At 59.7% G+C, this 18543-nt stretch overlaps 1 protein-coding gene across 5 annotated transcripts in view; it reads left to right on the plus strand.

Moving 5' to 3' along the window:
- The window catches only part of ARHGAP8 (Rho GTPase activating protein 8), a 33643-nt gene extending 17089 nt beyond the window's left edge, over positions 1-16554 (plus strand). For 4 of the 5 annotated variants that reach the window (XM_081128490.1, XM_081128492.1, XM_081128491.1 and 1 more), the window contains exons 5-13: positions 1907-2038; positions 3042-3128; positions 5110-5208; positions 6542-6652; positions 11178-11251; positions 12666-12743; positions 13492-13620; positions 14886-14989; positions 15818-16554. In XM_081128490.1, the coding sequence (XP_080984616.1) occupies positions 1907-2038; positions 3042-3128; positions 5110-5208; positions 6542-6652; positions 11178-11251; positions 12666-12743; positions 13492-13620; positions 14886-14989; positions 15818-16132 (1129 nt within the window). In that variant the 3' untranslated portion in view covers positions 16133-16554. Of the gene's footprint in view, positions 1-1906; positions 2039-3041; positions 3129-5109; positions 5209-6541; positions 6653-11177; positions 11252-12665; positions 12744-13491; positions 13621-14124; positions 14184-14885; positions 14990-15817 lie in introns of all 5 variants that reach the window. The other variant, XR_013998171.1, reaches the window with a different exon arrangement.
- The last annotated feature ends 1989 nt before the right edge of the window (positions 16555-18543 follow it).

Genomic DNA, 18543 nt, shown 5'->3' on the forward strand with positions numbered 1-18543 from the left:
CAAGTTATACTGCGAGGCAAGTCCCAGCCAGGTTGCCTGCAGTGGCCAAAAGGCCCAAGTGACTGTGTTTGGGGCACTTCTTGTGCCCACGGGGCTCACATAGCTGCTCCTGCCTTGGATCTGCTCCCTGACGACACTCTGCGGTTCACTCTCACGGCTGGACCCTGGCCCATTTCTGGGCATCTCTGGGAACATTTGTGTGCCCCTGTGTGGGACAGAGAGAAGTGTTGGCTGCCCGAGGAGCCTCGCTCATGACTGGGGAGAGCTCAGAAGGCCGCAGTGGCAGGGAGGCTGTGCCAGCACTCCCAGATCCCGGGTCCCAGATCCCATGTCCCAGGTCCAAGGTCCCAGATCCCAGGTCCCAGATCCTGGCCAGTAAGGCCCACCCACCTCCCACCCACAGCGTGGCTCAGAGCAGCCGCCGTCTGGAGGCCCAGCTCACAAAGGCAGGGTCAGGTCCAGACACACCTGGAAGCCTCTGGGCTGGTTGCTTCCCGAGAATTCCTGGACCCAAGCTTCCGATCGCATCCGTTAGAGAACCTCCAACAGCAGCTCAAGATCCAGTAGTGACGGCAGAATCCCCCTGGGACCCCGTGCCCGGGACAGTCTCAGCCCATATTGCTGCCACCAGGAGGTGTTGGCCTCCCTGGGAGAGCTCACACCGTCTGCATCCCACTCTCAGGGCTTACGGGACCCCCCGGGAGAGAGGGACACCGGGTCCCAGGACACGCTTATCCCGGGGTCCTCTGAAATTAAACACACTCCCTTGTCCATCTGTCCCTTTTGTGGCATCAACTAGTCCATGACTGTGGGTGGGCCCACACTGAGGGTGCCACTGCTGGGCCAGGAGCGAGTCCAGGATTTGTCTTCTGGTAAAGACGGAAGTACCCCGGACAGACAAAGCAGGCTGGCGGTTGCTGGGGCAGGGGGCAGGGGACTTCACGGCCATGGGCTTTCTTTGGGGTGATGGAAATAACTGGAACTAGAGAGAGAGGTGTTGGCACAACACTGAACGTGCTAAATGCCACGGAATTGTTTACTTTAGTGTTAAGTTATGAATTTCACCTCCATCCAAAAAAATCTGACCACAGTTGGTACGTTGTATTTTTGGGTGTTTTTTAAATTTATTTTTTATAGAGAGAGAGAAACATCAATCAGCTGCCTCCTCCACGCCCCCCTCCTGGGGATCGAACCCCCAACTCAGGCATGTGCCCTGACTGGGAGTCGAACCTGCAGCCTTTCAGGTGTGACGTCCGACCAGCGGAGCCACACCGGCCAGGGCCACGGTCGGTGCGCTGAGCTCTTAGTGCACCTGCCCGAGAGAGTGCGGCCGCTGTGAACAGCTGTGTGGGTCATTCGCTGCCCAAGGGCCTCAAAACCAGGGGCTGCCACCCGCGGGTGCCCTTCTCCCAGTGTGGAGGCGGGAGCACCTCCTCCTAATTCAGACAGGGGTGCCCGTGGGCTTCTGGCCTTGTCCTCTGTCTCCCCTGTGCCTGGCCCGCCTCACACCTGCTGTATCAGGGTACCTGTGATGGCAGCCAGGGCCACTTGGAGAACCCAGGATTAGGGCCTCCCCTCAGGACCCCTAACTTAATCACGTCTGCTCAGACCCTTTCCCCAGCGAGGCCCCGTTCACGGCTCCCAGGGACCTGACCTGGATGTCTTTTGGGGGGCATTTTTGGCCTACCACATCCACTCCCTGGCTGTGTGACTTTAGAGAAGTTCCTTAACATCTCTGAGCCTCAGCGGTCATCTAACAAACGAGGCCCGGGCCCCCCGGTGAGTAGATTCTCCGCATGGCCCTAGAGGTGATGACGCCCGGCCCAGGGCTGGCGCCCGGCTTCCGTCCTTGGGGGGGCCTGACGGGAGGGGGGCTTTCGTGAGCGAGCCTGCGCTTCCTGCGCAGGTATCTGAAGTACACGCTGGACCAGTACGTGGAGAGCGACTATACCATCGTCTACTTCCACTGCGGGCTGACCAGCCGGAACAAGCCGTCCCTGCACTGGCTCCGGGGCGCCTACAAGGAGTTTGACAGGAGGTGGGTGCCCCTGAGCCCGCGGGTGTGGCCGGGGGCGGGAGTCGGGTGACACGGTGGGGGGGGCACAGCTAGGGGTGGGCAGGGCAGATGTAGGGGGCGAGCCTGGGGCGGCTGGGGCACCTCCCGCCGGAGCCCGGGCGGGCGGGCACGCGTGTTCTTGCGGGGCCCGCAGCCAGCATTCCAGCTCTGCCCACCTCCAGGCCTCGCCCCAGCTCCTCGGCTCTGCCGAACGGCTTGAGGGCAGCCAGACAGTAAGTGAGCAAACGGGCGGGGACGGGTTCGAGGAGAGCAGTTTCGGACGCTGAAATGTGAACTTCGCCCCATTCTCACGTGTCGTGTCATGAACTGTTACCTCTGAAATTTCTTTTCAACCCTGTAAAAACATAAAGCCCCTCTTAGCCTGTGGGCTGTAGAAAGCAGCGGGCAGGCCCGCTCTGACCCCCGATAGTGCCACGGCCACCCCGCTGGCCTCTGGCTGCCTCCCTGCCTGCCCTGGGTGCCTCTGGCCCTGGCCCGTGCATGCCAGCCGCCTTGGCTCGGCCTGGTGACTTCGAACTGAATTATTTAGGAAGGAGGGAGGCGGGCGAGCTAAGAAGCGCCTCGTTTTTAAGGGAGGTGCCCGGTGCCCGTCTGTGTGGCACGGTGTCGGCCGTCTCACAGCCTGTTGCGGCCCACACAGTGGACCCCCTGCTTCCCAGCATCGGTTCCTAGCAGAGAAGGGGTTGAAGGGTCTGTGCAGGTTTGGTTCTGAGAGCTGTGGCCACGTTGCCCTCGGGGCGCACCCCCGGGGGCCTCTGTGAGCGGGCGCCGGTAATCTCACGGGCGCTAAGTGCTGGGGGCCTGCCCGGGGCGGGGGGGGCGGGGGGGCGGGGCCCTGGTTTCCCCGAGTCCGACCGCTGTCTGAGTTTGGTTCCACGTCCCTGGATTGGCTCTGGCAGAAGCGGGCTCTGCAGCTCGGGTGTCTCCGAGGGGCCTGCTCTGAAGTCCTGCCCCCTCCCCTCAGGTACAAGAAGAACCTGAAGGCTCTCTACGTGGTGCACCCCACCGGCTTCATCAAGGTCCTGTGGAACGTCTTCAAGCCCCTGATCAGGTGCCGGCCCCTGCTGGCCGCTATCCACGGTCTCCGCCCCACCCTCCGGGGCCCCAGGGACTCTTTTCTTAGTGAGCTGCTACACACATGCATGTGCTCACACGCGTGCACACACACCATCTGTGACCCCCAGATTGCTCTCGGGGGCTCAAGCCTGCCTTCTGAGCCCCCCTCCACTCTCTGGGCCACTCTGGGATGTGAAGGAACTTCCCGGCGTGTCTCGTGGTACGAGGTGACTCTGGGGGAACCCTGCGCCCCACCCCCCCCACCACCACCTCGGTATACAGCCTCCCGAGCCCTGCTTGCCACCTGCAGAGCCTGGGGTTCGGCAAGTGTCCGGGCGGCTGGAGAGGGGCACCGGGAGCTGGGACGGAAAGATGCAGGGGTGCTCGCGTTGGCCCGAGGAGCCTCCCTGCGGCTCTGAAGCTGACGCCTCTGTGCCCCCAGGCGGCTCCTGCAGAACTGAGAGGCCCCCTTGGCCCCTCAGTGCGGGTGCTGGGGGTCCCGGCACCCGCCTGATTCCCCCTCACCCACTAGGGGGGCCAGTGCACGAGGCGGGGCCTCAGGCCCGCCCTGGGCTCGGGCTGGGCTCCTGCAGTAACAGCTCAGATTCAGCTGTAAGAGGGGGGAGCCCCTGGTGACAACGGGGGTCACGCACTCGAAAGCTGGCTGAGAGGCTGCACCTCACATGTGTGCTTCTCACACACGCACACGCACACACACACACGCACAGGGACGCGAGAAGCTTTGTGGGGCTGGCGTCCCGGGGACGCTGAGTCCGCGCCCGTCGGGCCGTGTGGTGAGCTCGCGCCGTCCAGTGCCAGCCACGCTTCGGGGCAGCTGTGACCCAGCAGCCGGCCTGGCTGGGGCGCGGTTGGTTGGAGAGTCGTCCGTGCGCCAGAAGGTTGCGGGTTCAATTCCCAGTCAGGGCACAGGTTGTGGGTTCGATCCCCAGTCGGGGTACGAACAGAAGGTGCCCTGTCAGTGTTCCTCTCTCACATCGATGTCTCTCTCTCTCTCTCTCAAAGCAACGGAAAAAGTATCCTTCGGTGAGGATTGAAAGAAAAAGTTAAAAAACAAAATAGAAACAAGCGGGCCAGTCAGTAGCGGTCACTTGCCAGGAGTGGGCACTGGGCATGCACGGCTCCCACGTTCAGCCCTCCTGTCCTCTCCCCACTTTGCGGCTCAGGAAACCGAGGCTCGCTGATAACAGTGGGCACAGGGCGTAATATTGCAGTGACTGTGTGGCGTCAGGTGGGCACCAGGTTTATCGGGACGCTTCGTACATCGCACACGTGTCCAGTCACTATGCTGTACACCTGAAACTAATGACACTGTGTGTCAGCTGTAACTGAAAAAGTTAAAAATGAATTTAAAAAATAAAAAACTAGCGACGGACACAGGTGGTGGTCGGACAGTGGACTGGTTTACAGACAGCTGCCCTTAGGAGGGAGAAGCCCCGTTTCCCGGGGGGACTGAGGCCCTGCGGATGGGTGAGTTGACTCGCCCAGGGCTTGCCCGGCCTCGTGGCCACGCGGGCTCCACTGTGGTCCACAGGGTGGCAACGCCCTGGAGAGAAACCGGAGAGGGCTCCGGCGTGGCCCCTGCCCTTGCGGGCCCCTCACGGAGAGAGGAGGTGGCCGGGTGGGAAGCAAGCCGCCGCCGACTCCGGCAAATGCCAGCCCTGAGCCCCGGCAGGCCGCCCTCCCGCACCCTCGGCCCGCAAGCAGTCCCCACGTCTGTCGATTCTCGGCAGATTCCAACGGGAGGCGGGTATTTAGTTTTATGCAGACGAGTCTCAGGCGTTTGGCGCAAAGGGAGCTTCTAAGGCGCAGCAGCTGCAGACGGCCGGCCTCTGCTGCGTCCTGGGTTTAGGCTGTGTCCGCAGTTGCTCTGTGAGGCTCTCCCAGGCCCCCCCCCCGGCCGCCCACAGCTCTGCAGTAGCCTCATTGCTTTCACTCTCTTGCTTCTGCTTTTTTAGCCACAAGTTTGGGAAAAAGGTCACCTACGTCAACTATCTGAGCGAGCTCCGTGAGCACCTCAAATGCGAGCAGCTGGCCATCCCCCCGGAGGTTGTGCGGTGAGTCGGACCCTGTCCCGAGCACGTGGACCGCAGCGGCCCGTTTCCGCGGGTCTCAGCCCCACCCCATCTGTGGGGGCATCTTAGTTTCCAGCGTGTGCCAGCCGGGCCTGGCTCGGACTCTGTGGATCCGCGGACGCGCAGTAAGGATGCTGACTGCCACTCAGAGGGACGGCCTGAGGGAGGCACGTGCGCGGACGCGGTGTTTTCCTCGCCCGCCACCGCGAAATGGGTTTTTAAGAATAGCCACAGGGGTGACTGCCGTTCACAGTCCCGGTGTTCAGCTTTTTTGCTTTAGAGCAGAGAATTAGGGGTATTTCTTGGGTGTGTGGGTAACTAGATGGACTGACATGTTCTCAGGCACATCAGGGCGCCCTCTGACCCCACCTGGGCGCCCTCTGACCCTGCCTGCATGCCCTCTAATGCTGCCTGGGCACCCTCTGACCCCACCTGGGCACCCTCTGCCCCCACCTGGGCACCCTCTGCCCTTTGCACCTCCCTCTCTGGGCGGCTCCTCTGAAGGAGCAGGGCCTTCACCGAGCTGCGTGCAGGTGAGGTCAGCAGCCTTGCAGGGGGAGTGGAGATGTTGAGCTGCCCCTGGTACCAAGTCAGATGCCAGATGCTGGGATGGAGCCACGCAGGGAGTATCTCTGCCCTCAGGACACGCCCAGGTCGTAGAGACCACAGGTCGGTGACGACAGGGGCTGCAGGAGGCCATGAGCCCAGCTGGGGAGGGGCCTCGTGGAGAGGGGATATCACAGAAGGCTTCCAGGAGGAGATGACTCCTGAGGGAGTTTCACAGGGACAGTTGACTGGATCAAGAAGCCGGGGAAGGCCCTAGCTGGACTGGTTAGAGCATCAGCCTGTGGACTGAAGGGTCCTGGCTTTGATTCCGGCCAAGGGCACGTCCCTGGGCTGCAGGCTCGATCCCCAGCCCCAGTTGGGGGGGTGCAGGAAGCAGCCAATCGATGTGTCTCTCCCACATCAGTGTTTCTCTCTCTCCCCCTTGCACTCTCTCTGAAAAAATATCCTTGGGTGAGGGTTATTGAAAAAGCCAGGGAAGGGTGTTTGCAGCAGGGGGGAAGTCCCTACGCAGACACGTGGGTGACTCGGCCAGGGGTTAGCAGGAGCGACTGGACGGTTGATGGGGTTGGACTTCCCTCCCTGCCTTTTGTGTGAACCCCCTGCTGCAGTGGGGGTGGGGGGGGCAGTGTTGTACATGGGCCCATGAGGGTGAGACGTCCTATGTCCTGCGGACGTTCGGGGGCGGGGGGCTCCTGTGGTCCGAGCCTCTGCCCTGCGAGGTGAGAGCCGGCTCCGGCTGTGCCCACAGATACGACGAGAGGCTCCGGAACCTGCGCAAGGGCCGGCCGCTCCCTCCCGCCAAGACGCCGCCTCCGCGGCCCCCTCTGCCCACCCAGCAGTTCGGCGTCAGCCTGCAGTAGTAAGTTGGCCAGGGCCAGGCCGGGGCCTGTTGCTCTGTGGGACCGGGGGACGCTCTGCGTGCGGGCCGGCTGTCCCCAGACCTTTGCCTCTAGCAGCCGAGCTCAATGCTGCAGGAACAGTGGAGGGTGAGCTGGTCGCCGGGGCCGCGTGTGTGTGTGTGTCTGTGTGTCTGTGTGTCTGTGCATCTGTGCGCAGGGGACCGAGCAGGGAGCAGAGGACCGGGGACCCAGGGTTCTCACCCCAGCTTTCGTCACCGCTGCTCAGTTCTGACCCCAACCCCAGGCCACGGCCGGGACACTTCCCACCGCCTCGGACGTGAAGCGTGGCCACGGGCCTTGCTCTGGCCAAGACAGGAGCAGCGGTGGGGAGGGTCACATCGGGAGGGACCTTTAGGAGCCAACGTGCGGTGACGGACCAGGTCGAGATGGCAGTTCACATCCCTGCGTGACCACAGTGTGTCCCCTGGTGGCACCCATGCCGGACACAGAGCACAAGTGACAAGTAAACTTCTGTTGGGCTCAGTGCTGGGACTGAGGGTCTGTTGTTACTGTGCAATATCCTGTCCTTCCCGACTGCTCTTCCCCTTATTAGCCACCTGACCTTGAACTCAGCCCCCCTTCTCAGCTTGTTTCCTTATTTCTGAGATGAATGAGTTGGATGATATGATCTTTAACCTTTAATGACTCCGTGTGAAGGATCCTGAGCCACTCGTCCTCGGTGTCCTGCGCCAGGCGCTGCGCAGAGAGCATAGGATACTACCTGGGACGGCTGCGGGGTGGGGAACGGGCCGCCTTGGGCTCCGGTTCCAAGTCGTGTGCCAGCCTGACTTGCCAGGGCCTCCCTCCCGTTAGAATTTTGGGGACTGGTCTCGCTGATGATGCCAACCTGAAACCTGTCTCCACTGCCCATTCCCCTCCCAAAGAGGGTCAGCTGTGCAGGGTGGGTCTCAGCATTCCAGGGCCTGCTGCCACCTCGCAGCACCCACACAGCACAGCAAACCCCCACCTCAGGGCACAGGCCCTGGGCTGCTCCAGGTACAGGAGCCTGGGAATCAGATCTGATTTGAACCCCACGCTGTGTGATTTCAGACAAAACAATCAGCCTCTCTGAGTCTGTTTTGTCCTTTGTAGACACGGGGGACACCGGGCACTGCGAGGAAGCCGGTGGGCTTAGGAGCGCGCTGGGCACACAGTAGGTCCTCACGGCACGGTGCTTTCTGTGAGGTTCACGGGCACTGCCCAGTTCTGCCTGGGCCTGGGCCCTCCGGCCTGACTTTGTGGCTGAGACCTTCGCCCATCAGCGCTGTAAGCTGCAGCCATCCATCCGTCTCAGAAACTGGGAGGGGACATGGGACAAATGACCGGCCCAGAGGATGGGAACAGCCTAGGTGCCCAGTGAGGCAGACCTGCCCACCCTCCCTGTTATCACTGCAATTCCAGGTCACCCTCCCTCCCTTGCTGTTCCTCCTGTTTTTAAAAAGTCACAAACTCACCTCATCCCTGCATTCCTTCTGTGCAAAACCAAGGAGAGAACGTGCTCTGAATTACTGGAAATGCGTCTCCCAAGGGGAGGGGTTACAAGCAAGAATTATGTGCCGAGAATCCCCATGCGCACCCCTCCCCGGCCCTGCAGACACTGGCCAGGAGCGCACTGTGCACCCCTGAGCTTTAGGGTGTGGGTTTAACACAGTCCAAGCATCCTGGCAGAGACCTGGCCCTGGCCCTGGCCCTCACACGTGGAGCTACTTGGGGAGGGGCGCGGTGTGGGGTGGTCCCCGCTGCTGCCCTGGGTGCCCCCACCCAGCCTGGAGCACACGCGTCTTTAATCCAGAGTCCCCCCAGAGCAATTGCCATTCCCTGCACTGACTCTGCCAGTCCCTGGAGCAAGCCCCTCTCCGGGCCAGCAAGTCTGAGAGGGAGAGGAGGGGAGGAGAAATCCATACTGTGGTTTCTGCTCTACTGAGAGCAGTAATTTAATGCCAGGGCCCCGCTCTGCGGGCTGCTGTGGGAGGCGCGGGCCAGGCTGTCGGTGCTCCTTAAACCCACCAGGGAGGGAAGCATGCTCGGCTGGGAGCCCTGCGACTGTTGCAAACCCCCCCTTCTGGGACCTCGGTGTCTCATGATCCCACAGGCCCCTTCCCGCTCTGGAAGTCAGCTTTTAAAACACAAAATATTGGCTAAGCTGTAGCCAGAGTGTGTGTTCAGCGGCCGTGGCGATCCCAGCTCATCGGGGTCCGGCCTGTTCTGTGGGTCTCAGTTGAGCCCCTCCCAGGAGTGTTAACTAGCCTGGGCTTTGGAATCAATGGACCTAGGAAATTTGGATCCTCACAAAGGAATGAAGAGTGCCAGAGAGGGTAAATATATGAGTAAACAGGAATTTACTTTCCTACTTTAAGAATAGCTTTGAGCCTGGCCGGGCGTGGCTCAGCAGCTGAGCGTCGACCTGGGATCCAGGCGATCGGGGTTCGATTCCCGGTCAGGCACATGCCCGGGTTGTGGGCTCAATCAGTGACTCTCTCATCATTGATGTTTCTGTCTCTCTCTCTCCTCTCCTTTCCTCTCTCTGAAATCAATAAAGATAGATTTAAAAAAAAAGAAAAAAGAATAGCTTTGAAAGTAAGTTGACTGTTTAAACAAAAATAACAAAAAAAAAGTAGTGTGGTGTTTCGAACACGTTGGAGTATTGTACAGTATGTGGCACAACACGGGGTGGGGGGTTTGCAGAGTGGAAATGCACTGTTGTGAGGTGCTGACACTATAAGTAAAGTAGTATAGTAGTATTTAAAAGCAGACGATACGGTATTAAACATCGGTATTGTAAAAATAGGCCCACCACCAATAAAGAGATATGTCTAATATATTAATGGAGGATAAATGGGGTCCTAAAATATTACTGAACTAATCCTCAAAACAAAGTTTAGGACAGAGGGAACAGGAACAAAAAACAATTCACAAGACGGTGGCTTTAAACCTAGCCATATGGTTAATTACATGAAATATAAGTGGCATAAACATTCTAATTAAAAGACAGAGATTCTGAGATTGTATTTTAATAAGGAAGAGCTTACTGATGTTTACAACATAAAAATGTATAAGACTCTACAGGGTGAGAGTAAAGGGATGGAAAGAGACATACCGTGTAGTCACCGATCAAAAAGGAAGTGCGAGTGGAGTGGCTGTATTCATATCAGAGAAAGTAGGCTTCACAACAAGCGATAAGACTCGGGCAAAGAGGAGGGACGTTTCACCATGATAAAGAGGACATCATAACCCTAAAAGTGCATGGACTAGTAACTGAGCTTTAAAATATATGCCTCAGCCCTTTCGGGCGTGGCGCAGCAGTTGAGCGTCGACCTAGGATCCGGGTGATCGGGGTTCGATTCCCGGTCAGGGCACATGCCCGGGTTGCGGGCTCCATCCCTGGTTGGGGACGTGCAGGAGGCAGCTGATCAATGACTCTCTCAATGTTAATGTTTCTATCTCTCTCTTTCCCTCACCTTTCCTCTCTCTGAAGTAAATAAAGGTATATTTTAAAAATAAATAAATAAAATTAAAATTAAATTAAATATATTCTGCAAAACTTGGTAGAGTTGAAAGGAGAAACAGACACACAATTCTAATAGACTTTAATACCCTTCTCTAAGTAGCTGATAGAATAAGTAGACTGAAAAGGAGTCTAGAAAACACAAACAACACAGTCAACCAAATTACCCTAATTGATGTTTAAGAAACACACCTCCTAAGAATAGCAAAACATACATTCATCTCTGCTAAAAAGTGACAGAGCAGGATCCCAGCCAGGTGTGTCTGACTTCAGAGTCCCTTTCCCTCCGCCCACAAGGTCTCTCAAAGATGCCGCCTTAGGAGCAAGAAAATCTAGCAGATGAAGAAAGAAAAAATGTGAAGTGGGACCCGATGGGGGCAGTAGATCCTGATTCTGCTGGGGTGGGGTGTATGTATGTGTGTGGGGGAGGACCTTTTATATTTGTACATAATATTTTAAAGTTTCTTTATGTGGATCTGTATAAGATTAGCACAGAGACCGAGTGGTAACGGCCTGTCTGAGGCAACACTCTGGGTTTTCATTGAGGATGTTTTTTTGACTGATCAGCTTCTAGACCAAATCCTCTGGTTCTGCCCTTGCTCACGGCCAAGTCTTCTCTCACCTCTGGGCCCTCCCCTCTGTGTTTCCCTCTTTCTTGAATGCCCTTCCCTCTTTTCTCCTCTGAGGCTCCTACCCATCCCTCAAAACCCAGCTCAGAAGTTGCTGCATGGGAATCCTTTCCCACTCCGGTCGCCCCTGTGTCGTATGTATCTCCGGTGGAGCCCTCAGGCACTGCCCTTTCTAGTTTCATTATTTATGCCACTCCTTGCTTCCTGAGGGCCGAGGCTGCATCTCTCTCTGCAGGGCTCCTCGGTCCTGTGTTTTCACTGGGGTACAACAGAGAGGACCAGAGCCCTGCGCTCTCCGTGACCGCCCATTCAGCCCAGGTAAAAACTGTTGCTGTCTTTCTCTCCCCTTAGCCTCAAAGACAAAAACCAAGGCGAACTCATCCCCCCTGTGCTGAAGTTCACAGTCACATACCTGAGAGAGAAAGGTGAGCGAGGGCTGGCCCCGGCTGGGGGCGCGAGGGCTGCCCGGGGCACCGCCCTGGGAGGTCCGTCTCGGGTCCTGAGCACCCCGGGCCAGGGAATTGGAGGAGTGGGCACCCATGCAGGGTGGGTGACCAGGATGGGACGGGCTCAGGCACAGTCGCTCCAGCTGTGGACTCTGGACCTGGACTGTCTGGACTTGAATCCTGGCTCTGCTGTGTACTAGCCGTGTGACCTTGAGCCGGTTACGTGCCTTCTCCAGGCCTTGGTTTCTTCATCTGCCCAATGGGTTAATAACGGTACCCGATTCACCGGGATCTTGTGGGGCCTAAATGAGGTGACACATGGACCCTCCGTAGAAGGGACCCTTTGACAGGATAGATGAGCTTGGTGTGCAGACCCATCGATGTCTTTGGAGGGCTGAGCCTGTGGCTGCTCCGACATCCCAGAGGCCAGAGCTCAGATCCACAGGGAGGGTGTGCGGAGGCCGCCTTGACCCTAACAGGAGGAGCGGTGGTCACCTGCGGAGGCAGGGGCAGGTGCCGCAGGGGCGGAGGGGACCGCCACTGCCGCCCGGCGCTCCAGGAGCTGCACGTTCTACCCACACGAAGCCCTCGCCTCCGCAGCTGGAGGGCCTGAGTGTCACTTGAACCTGTCTCCACTTTGTCGTTTCTCCTGCTTCCCTTTGCGTCACGTATGTCAGAAGGAGATGAAAGATAGAGCATAAATACCAGTCAGAAACTCTTTAATGCAGCTACTCCTTTATTCATTAAAAACAAAACAAAATATAAAAACGGCCCACAGTAGGTGTTCAGTAGGTATCTGTTGAATGAACGAATTGGACACCCCCTATCCAGCCGCGGCCCAGGCCTGGGTTTCCGCGGTGACCCCACAGCCTCTCGGGCCCACGGTGGGTGACCTCCCCATTACCCTTCCCTCCGCAAAGCGGTGACTGTGACAGCCAGGGTCTCGCCTCGGCAGGGACGAGCTGGCCATGGAGTCAGGGAGGCCTGAGCTCTCCCGCTGGGAGGCCGCTGCTCCGGTTTCCTTGCTGTGTAATGAATCAGCACGAACGTAGTGGCTGGGAACACCATGAGTGTTATTTCGTAGTGTCTCTGCTCAGGGGTCTCACAAAGCGAAATTCAAGGTCTCAGCCACGCTGTGTTGCGTTCTGGGGAAGGATCCACTTCCACACTCATTCAGATCGTCCGCCAAATTCAGTTCTTTGCGATCGTGGCTCTGAGATGCCTGTTGCCCTGCTGGCTGTGGGCCGCGGGCCTCTCGGCCTCGCTCTCCTCGCTGCGTGGCCCCCGCCAGCCAAGGAGGGCGGTGCGCAGGCAGGCGGGGCCTGGGAGCCCGACGGGGCCTGGGAGCCCGCCGTGCTGGGCCTGTGAGGCGCCTGGGGCTCTCTCCCTGCAGGGCTCCGCACGGAGGGCCTGTTCCGGAGATCGGCCAGCGTGCAGACGGTCCACGAGATCCAGCGGCTCTACAACCAAGGTGAGTCGGCTTTCGGGGACCCCCCCCCCGAGCCTTCTGCCCTCTGGGGCCTCAGAGCCCCGAAACCCAGGGCAGCGGAGCTCTGTCCGCCAGCCCCCAGAATAGCCCAGGGCCTGGACAGCCCCCCGAGGGAGTCCCGTGGCCAGCCTCCTGGGGCAGGTGGCCACACGATGCCGCTCTGCCTTTGGGGTTTCTCTTCCCAGACCGGGTGGTCAGGCGGTTTGAGTGCAGGGAATAGTTTCGTGGGGGCTCCACTAGGCAGCAACTCTGCCCAGCTCGGCTGGGCTCCCTCAGCTGCCAGGTGTAACCTGCAGGCAGAGAGACTCGGTGTCAGAGCTGAGCCACCTCAGTGACATCGGTCAGCTCACAGGGAGGCTCCCCTCTACTCCCTGCACCCTCATCATTGCCATAGTCACGCATTCACTCGTTAAGCAACAGGGCCAGCACCGGGCACCTGTGGGCCAGCCCTTCTCAGCCCGGCGCTGGGCACTGGGGGCGATGAGAGCCTGGGCCCTGACCTAGGCCAAGCCACACAGCAGAGACATCGGTAACCCGCCCAGCCTCGGCCAGGCGCCCTGGAGAAGCAGAGGGTGGGATGACAGCACCCCCATTTCCAGAGGACATGTCACTCCAGCATAAGGCTCTTCTTCCCCTTGGGAGGTTTAGAGCCGCTTTGCATCCGAGCCCGTTCTGAAGCGGGCACCCCTAGCCCGGGTCCGAGCTCAGACGGGCAGTGCTCTGTGTCCAGGGAAGCCTGTGAACTTCGATGACTATGGGGACGTGCACATCGCTGCCGTGATCCTGAAGACCTTCCTGCGGGAGCTGCCCCAACCGCTGTTGACCTTCAAGGCCTATGAGCAGATCCTGGGCATCACCAGTACGTACCTGCCCCGGGGTGCCAGCCAAGGGCCAGGAGAGGTGCTGTCCCCACCTGGACTCCTGCCCGCCTCAGCCAGGCCGCCCGTGTCCGTGGGAGGGGTTGGGGGTCGTCAGGGGCAGCTGGGCAGAGTAGCAGGGTGGCCAAGGACAGGCTCAGTGTGGTTCCTGGCACACAGTAGGTGCTCCATACACGGTGGCTTGTGACAGTCAGCGAGCGGGTCCCTGCTGCTCCCCTGGGTGCTCTTTCTGAAGGGACCACAGCGGGAGCTGGAGGTGGGCCCTGCACCAGGACCCACTCCGGGACCGTCACTCCCCGAAAGGTGAGGCTGGAAGCCGAGCTCCAGAGCGAGAGGGTGGATGCAGGCGCTGGTTCCTCCGAAAGTCCCACCTCGCGGGGACTCCGTGTCCATATGAATTGTCCAGGACAGCTTGTTTCCACGAAAGAATGGCTGTGATTAAAAAGCCAACCGGGGCGTTCACGGTGGGGGGCTGTGTCTTTCAGCCGCGGCTGTGTTTGTAGAGCAGAGTGTGCCGGGGAGCCCTGCCCAAGGCGAGCGGGAGGTCAGCACGCCGAGGACTGGGGTGCGAGGGGGGGGTGAGCGTGTAAGGGAGTGTGTCGGTGAAAGTGTGTGTGAATGTGTGTGTGAATGCATGAGTGTGAATGTGTGAGTGTACATGTATGTAAGGGAATGTGTGTGTGAGCGTGTGTGGGGGGGGGTAAGTGTGTGGACGCGCCTCTGCGGCAGGAGCTTGGGGAGGGCTTGCTAATTTGGCCTGAAGCTCCCAGAGCTCAGTGAGGGCGTAGTTAAGAGGGAACTGGGGTCTCGGAACCTGGGGCAGCCCCATCCCGCCCCCTGAGACGTGTGGGCACCTGAGCTGCAGAGTCATAAACGGGTTCAGGTCGTCTAGAGCGAGGTCAGCACGTTTGTTCTGTAAAAGGGCCGGATGGTAAATAATTCAGGTTTTGGGGGCCAGACTCAACTCTGCAGAAGCAGCCGGAGACAGTGTAAGCGAATGGGTGTGGCTGTGCCAATAAAGCATTATTGATAAAAGGAGGCCTTTTGGCCCCTGGCCCTCGGGCTGTCGTTTGCCAGCCCCGGGCCTGGACTCCCCTTTGTAAAGCGACCGGCTGCCCAGGGGAATGGAGCCGGAGGAGAGAGGGTTTGCTGGAAGGAGGAGCCCAGGCCCCACAGCGGGACACTGTCCTCCCCGCGCCCGCCCTGCCCTCGGGAGGGACTCAGGAAGGACCCTCGTGCGTTGCAGGCGTGGAGAGCAGCCTGCGGGTGACCCGCTGCCGCCAGATCCTGCGGGGCCTTCCGGAGCACAACTACGCCGTCCTCGGCTACCTCATGGGCTTCCTGCACGAGGTGGGCGAGCGGATGAACAGGGCTGGGGGGGCCTTGCCCTCCGCGTCAGCGCCCACACTGCCCAGGGCCCGGGGTCACCCCTCCTCAGCCTTGGAAGGCCACCCCCTGGCCCCAGAGGACTTGACCCCAGGCCCAGCGGGCAGTAACCCCACTGAGCAACCCTCGGTGCGGCCGGCGGGGTCACCATGCCCACCCCTGCCACTCCTGCACCGCTGCCCTCGGTTATTGCCCATGACCTTTACTGGTCCCACCTCATCTCCTGAGTGGGGGGGCCCTGGAGGGAGGGGGGCTGTGTCCCAGGTCATCTGGCTGGGTGATGCCAGAGGCCATGCTCCTGGCCCCTGTGCTAGAGGCCACCACCCGAGGGGCCTGCGTCCTCTGGAGTAAAGAGGAGTCTTGGGGGGGGGGCTCTGAGGGGTCCCAGGAGGAGATCATAGAAGGTCAGAGCCGGAGGGTCCCTCGGGGCATCAAGGCTGATCCCTTCCTTTTTTAAAAAATGTTTTTATTTCAGAGAGAGGAAGGGAGAGGGGGAGAGAGAGAGAAACATCAATGGTGAGAGAGTCATTGATCGGCTGCCTCCTGCACTCCCCCGACTGGGGATCGAGCCCGCAACCCGGGCATGTGCCCTGACCGGGAATCGAACCAGTGAACTCCTGGTTTATGGGTCGACGCTCAACCCCTGAGCCACGCTGGCCGGGCAGATCCCTTCCTTTTACAGATGGAGAAACTGAGGCCTGGAGCAGGGAGGTGGCAGCCCAAGGTCACAGTACAGGCTCCCCACCCACTGCGCAGGTCCTAGGGTCACCCCTGTTTCCCTGTGTCCTTCAGGTGTCCCGGGAGAGCCTCTTTAACAAGATGACCAGCTCCAACCTGGCCTGCGTCTTCGGGCTGAATTTAATCTGGCCGTCCCAGGGGGCATCCTCCCTCAGTGCCTTGGTGCCCCTGAACCTGTTCACCGAGCTGCTGATCGAACACTACGGCAAGATCTTCAGCACCCCGGATGCCCGCGGGGAGCTGGGCGCAGGCCCAGCTGGGGCGGGGGAGCAGGGCGGCCCCCCCGCCAGAGGCCTCGCGGCACCCACCGCACCTCCATCCCCTGGCAGCCGCCGGGAGACTCCGCTGGTGCTGGAAATGTCTCGTTGAGGTCTGTCTGTCTGCACTCGTGTGTTTTGTAAACTTGCCATTAAATGACCTTCTAGCGAACCTTCCAGTGACAGTGCCATGGTCCTGGTCCTTCGGCCCCTCCCCGAGTTCCCGGGCTGTGGGTGGAGATGATGGATCTGTCCGTCATAACTCGACATGGTCTAACTAAAAATGGGTATTTATGCCCTGGCTGGGTGGCTCAGTTGGTTGGAGCATCGCCCACACACCAAAAAAGTGGGTTTGATTCCTGGTCAGGGCACATGACTAGGTGGCCCATTCGATCCCTGCTCGGGGCACGTCTGGGAGACAACCGATAAATGTTTCTCTCTCTCACATCAGTGTTTCTCTCTCTCTCCCCCTCCGCCTTCTTCTCTAAAAGCAATAAAAAACCATATCCTCCAGTGAGGATTTTTTAAAAAGTGGGCCTTAGCTGGTTTTACTCAGTGGTTAGAGCGTCGGCCCTCAGACTGAAGGGTCCTGGGTTCGATTCCAGCCAGGGGCACGTGCTTCGGTTGCAGACTCAGCCCCAGTCGCGGCACGTGGGAGGCAACCGATCAGTGCGTCTCTCTCACATCCGTGTTCCTCTCTCTCTCCCCCCCCTTCCACTCTGAAAAGCAATGAAAAAAAATATCCTTGGGTGAGGGTTTGAAAAAAAGTGGGCATTTGTCGGCTAGGGCCTTGCACCGGGCGGCGACTGCTGCTGTGAGGCCGTGTGACAGAGCCGTCCCCTAAGACAGCCGCTGCCTGGCTGCTGCGAGCGGGTCCGCTGCGTGGCTCTGGTCTCGCCCGGCTTTAGGAGGCCGCACGGGGCCGTCCCCGCAGCGGGGGGGGGGGGGGGGGGGGGCAGGTGTGCTTGCACCCCATTGGCCCAAGCCGGTGTCATGGCCAAGGCGGGGCCGCCAAGGTCTTTGTTAAAGGGGGTGACTGGGGAAGGGTCCCGGGACCTGTTCCCACCCTGCGGCCCTGGCCGCTGCGTTAGCTGGTCCCGGGGGCTGGGAAGGGAGACCGCTGCCCACAGAATATGGGAGAGGGCAGCTCGCGTCCTCGGCGTGGGCGTGGTTGGGGGCCCAGCGGGGTCCCGCCAGCGGGGTCAGAGGACAAAAACAATGACACAGGCGACCCAGGGCCACAGGCTGGCGAGGAAACTGCCGCCACCCTCTGCGGGGTCCCTGCTCTGTGCCCACCTGCTTGGAGGCCTCATGGGCACCCAGCTGGGTAGGTGTCATGGCTGGGACGTGAGGGGGCTTAAGTGACAGCCCTCTTCCCTGCCCAAGCTCAGAACGTTTCTTTCTTTAATTTTTTTAAACACATCCCCCCAGCTCTGACCGACCAGCAGGGAGCCCAGGCCAGGGGCTCCCCAGGAGGGTTCAGCCTGGAGCCCCAGGAAAGCGGCGCCCACCGCGGCCTCTGGGAGGGCTGCCGGGCCCCGGCCCCGCCCCTCGGAAGGCGTCCTGTACCCACGCAGCTCAGGACACCCCAGGACACCCCTGCCGCAGCCTCCGAGTCCTGCTGCAGGAAAGAAGCATCTGATATAAAAATGATGGCTCCCTCGCGCGCACGCCACCCCGAGCCCAGAATTAACGACATTAAATCAGGCCTCATGAATTATGCAGAAAGGTTTGTGGTGTGACACGCGACTGTGAAGTATCTCTGATGCCAAGAGGTGGCCCGAGACGTTCTTCCATGGCTGCTGTGACAACGGTCTCCCTCTGACACACGGTAACCGTGGACCTGCAGCTTCAGCGTGGCGTGGCCTTACCCCCCCCGCCCCCCCGCAACAAAGCGCGATTTCCCGGTCGTTTGGCAGCGAGAGAACACGGTTACGTGTTCCCGTCTTGGAAAGACACTCGGCGCCTTTCAGCTAAAACAATGATTGTGATGTCGAGATGAGGCCTCTGGGGTGCCTCTGTTGACAGGACGTGTGGGATAAATTGTCCAAACATTCACTTTTGCAGAAATGATGGGGATTTTAGGTGACTCTGGAGAGTAGGCAGGCTGCGGAGACGGTGTCACTAATTCCACAACGAGTGACGGATTCCGTGCAGAACATAGAATCTGGAACAAAGCCTGAGGCTAGTGTACCCCGAAGAGAGCCGGGCTGGGCACCCCGCTTCTGGGGCCAGCTCAGAGGCACAGCTCTGTGACCCGAGGCAAGTCATTCCACCTGCTGGGAGGGGTCCAAATGGGAGGGCTCGGCGTGGGCTGCTGGCCTCCCCGGGGGGCGTGACCGGGCTCACCTCTTCCAGCTTTCTCCCAGTCATGTGCTGGGAAGGGCAGTGTCCACTCTGCAACTCTGTGTGGTCAAGCACCTGCTCTATGCCAGGTGGTGCCCATCTCACAGTTACAAGGACAAGTAGGGTCCACCTCCTGCCCGCAAGGGGCGTGAGGAAGAGCTGGGGAGAAAACAAGCA

The sequence above is a fragment of the Miniopterus schreibersii genome (genome assembly GCF_964146895.1).
Source record: "Miniopterus schreibersii genome assembly, chromosome: 2".
Taxonomy (NCBI): Eukaryota; Metazoa; Chordata; class Mammalia; order Chiroptera; family Miniopteridae; genus Miniopterus; species Miniopterus schreibersii.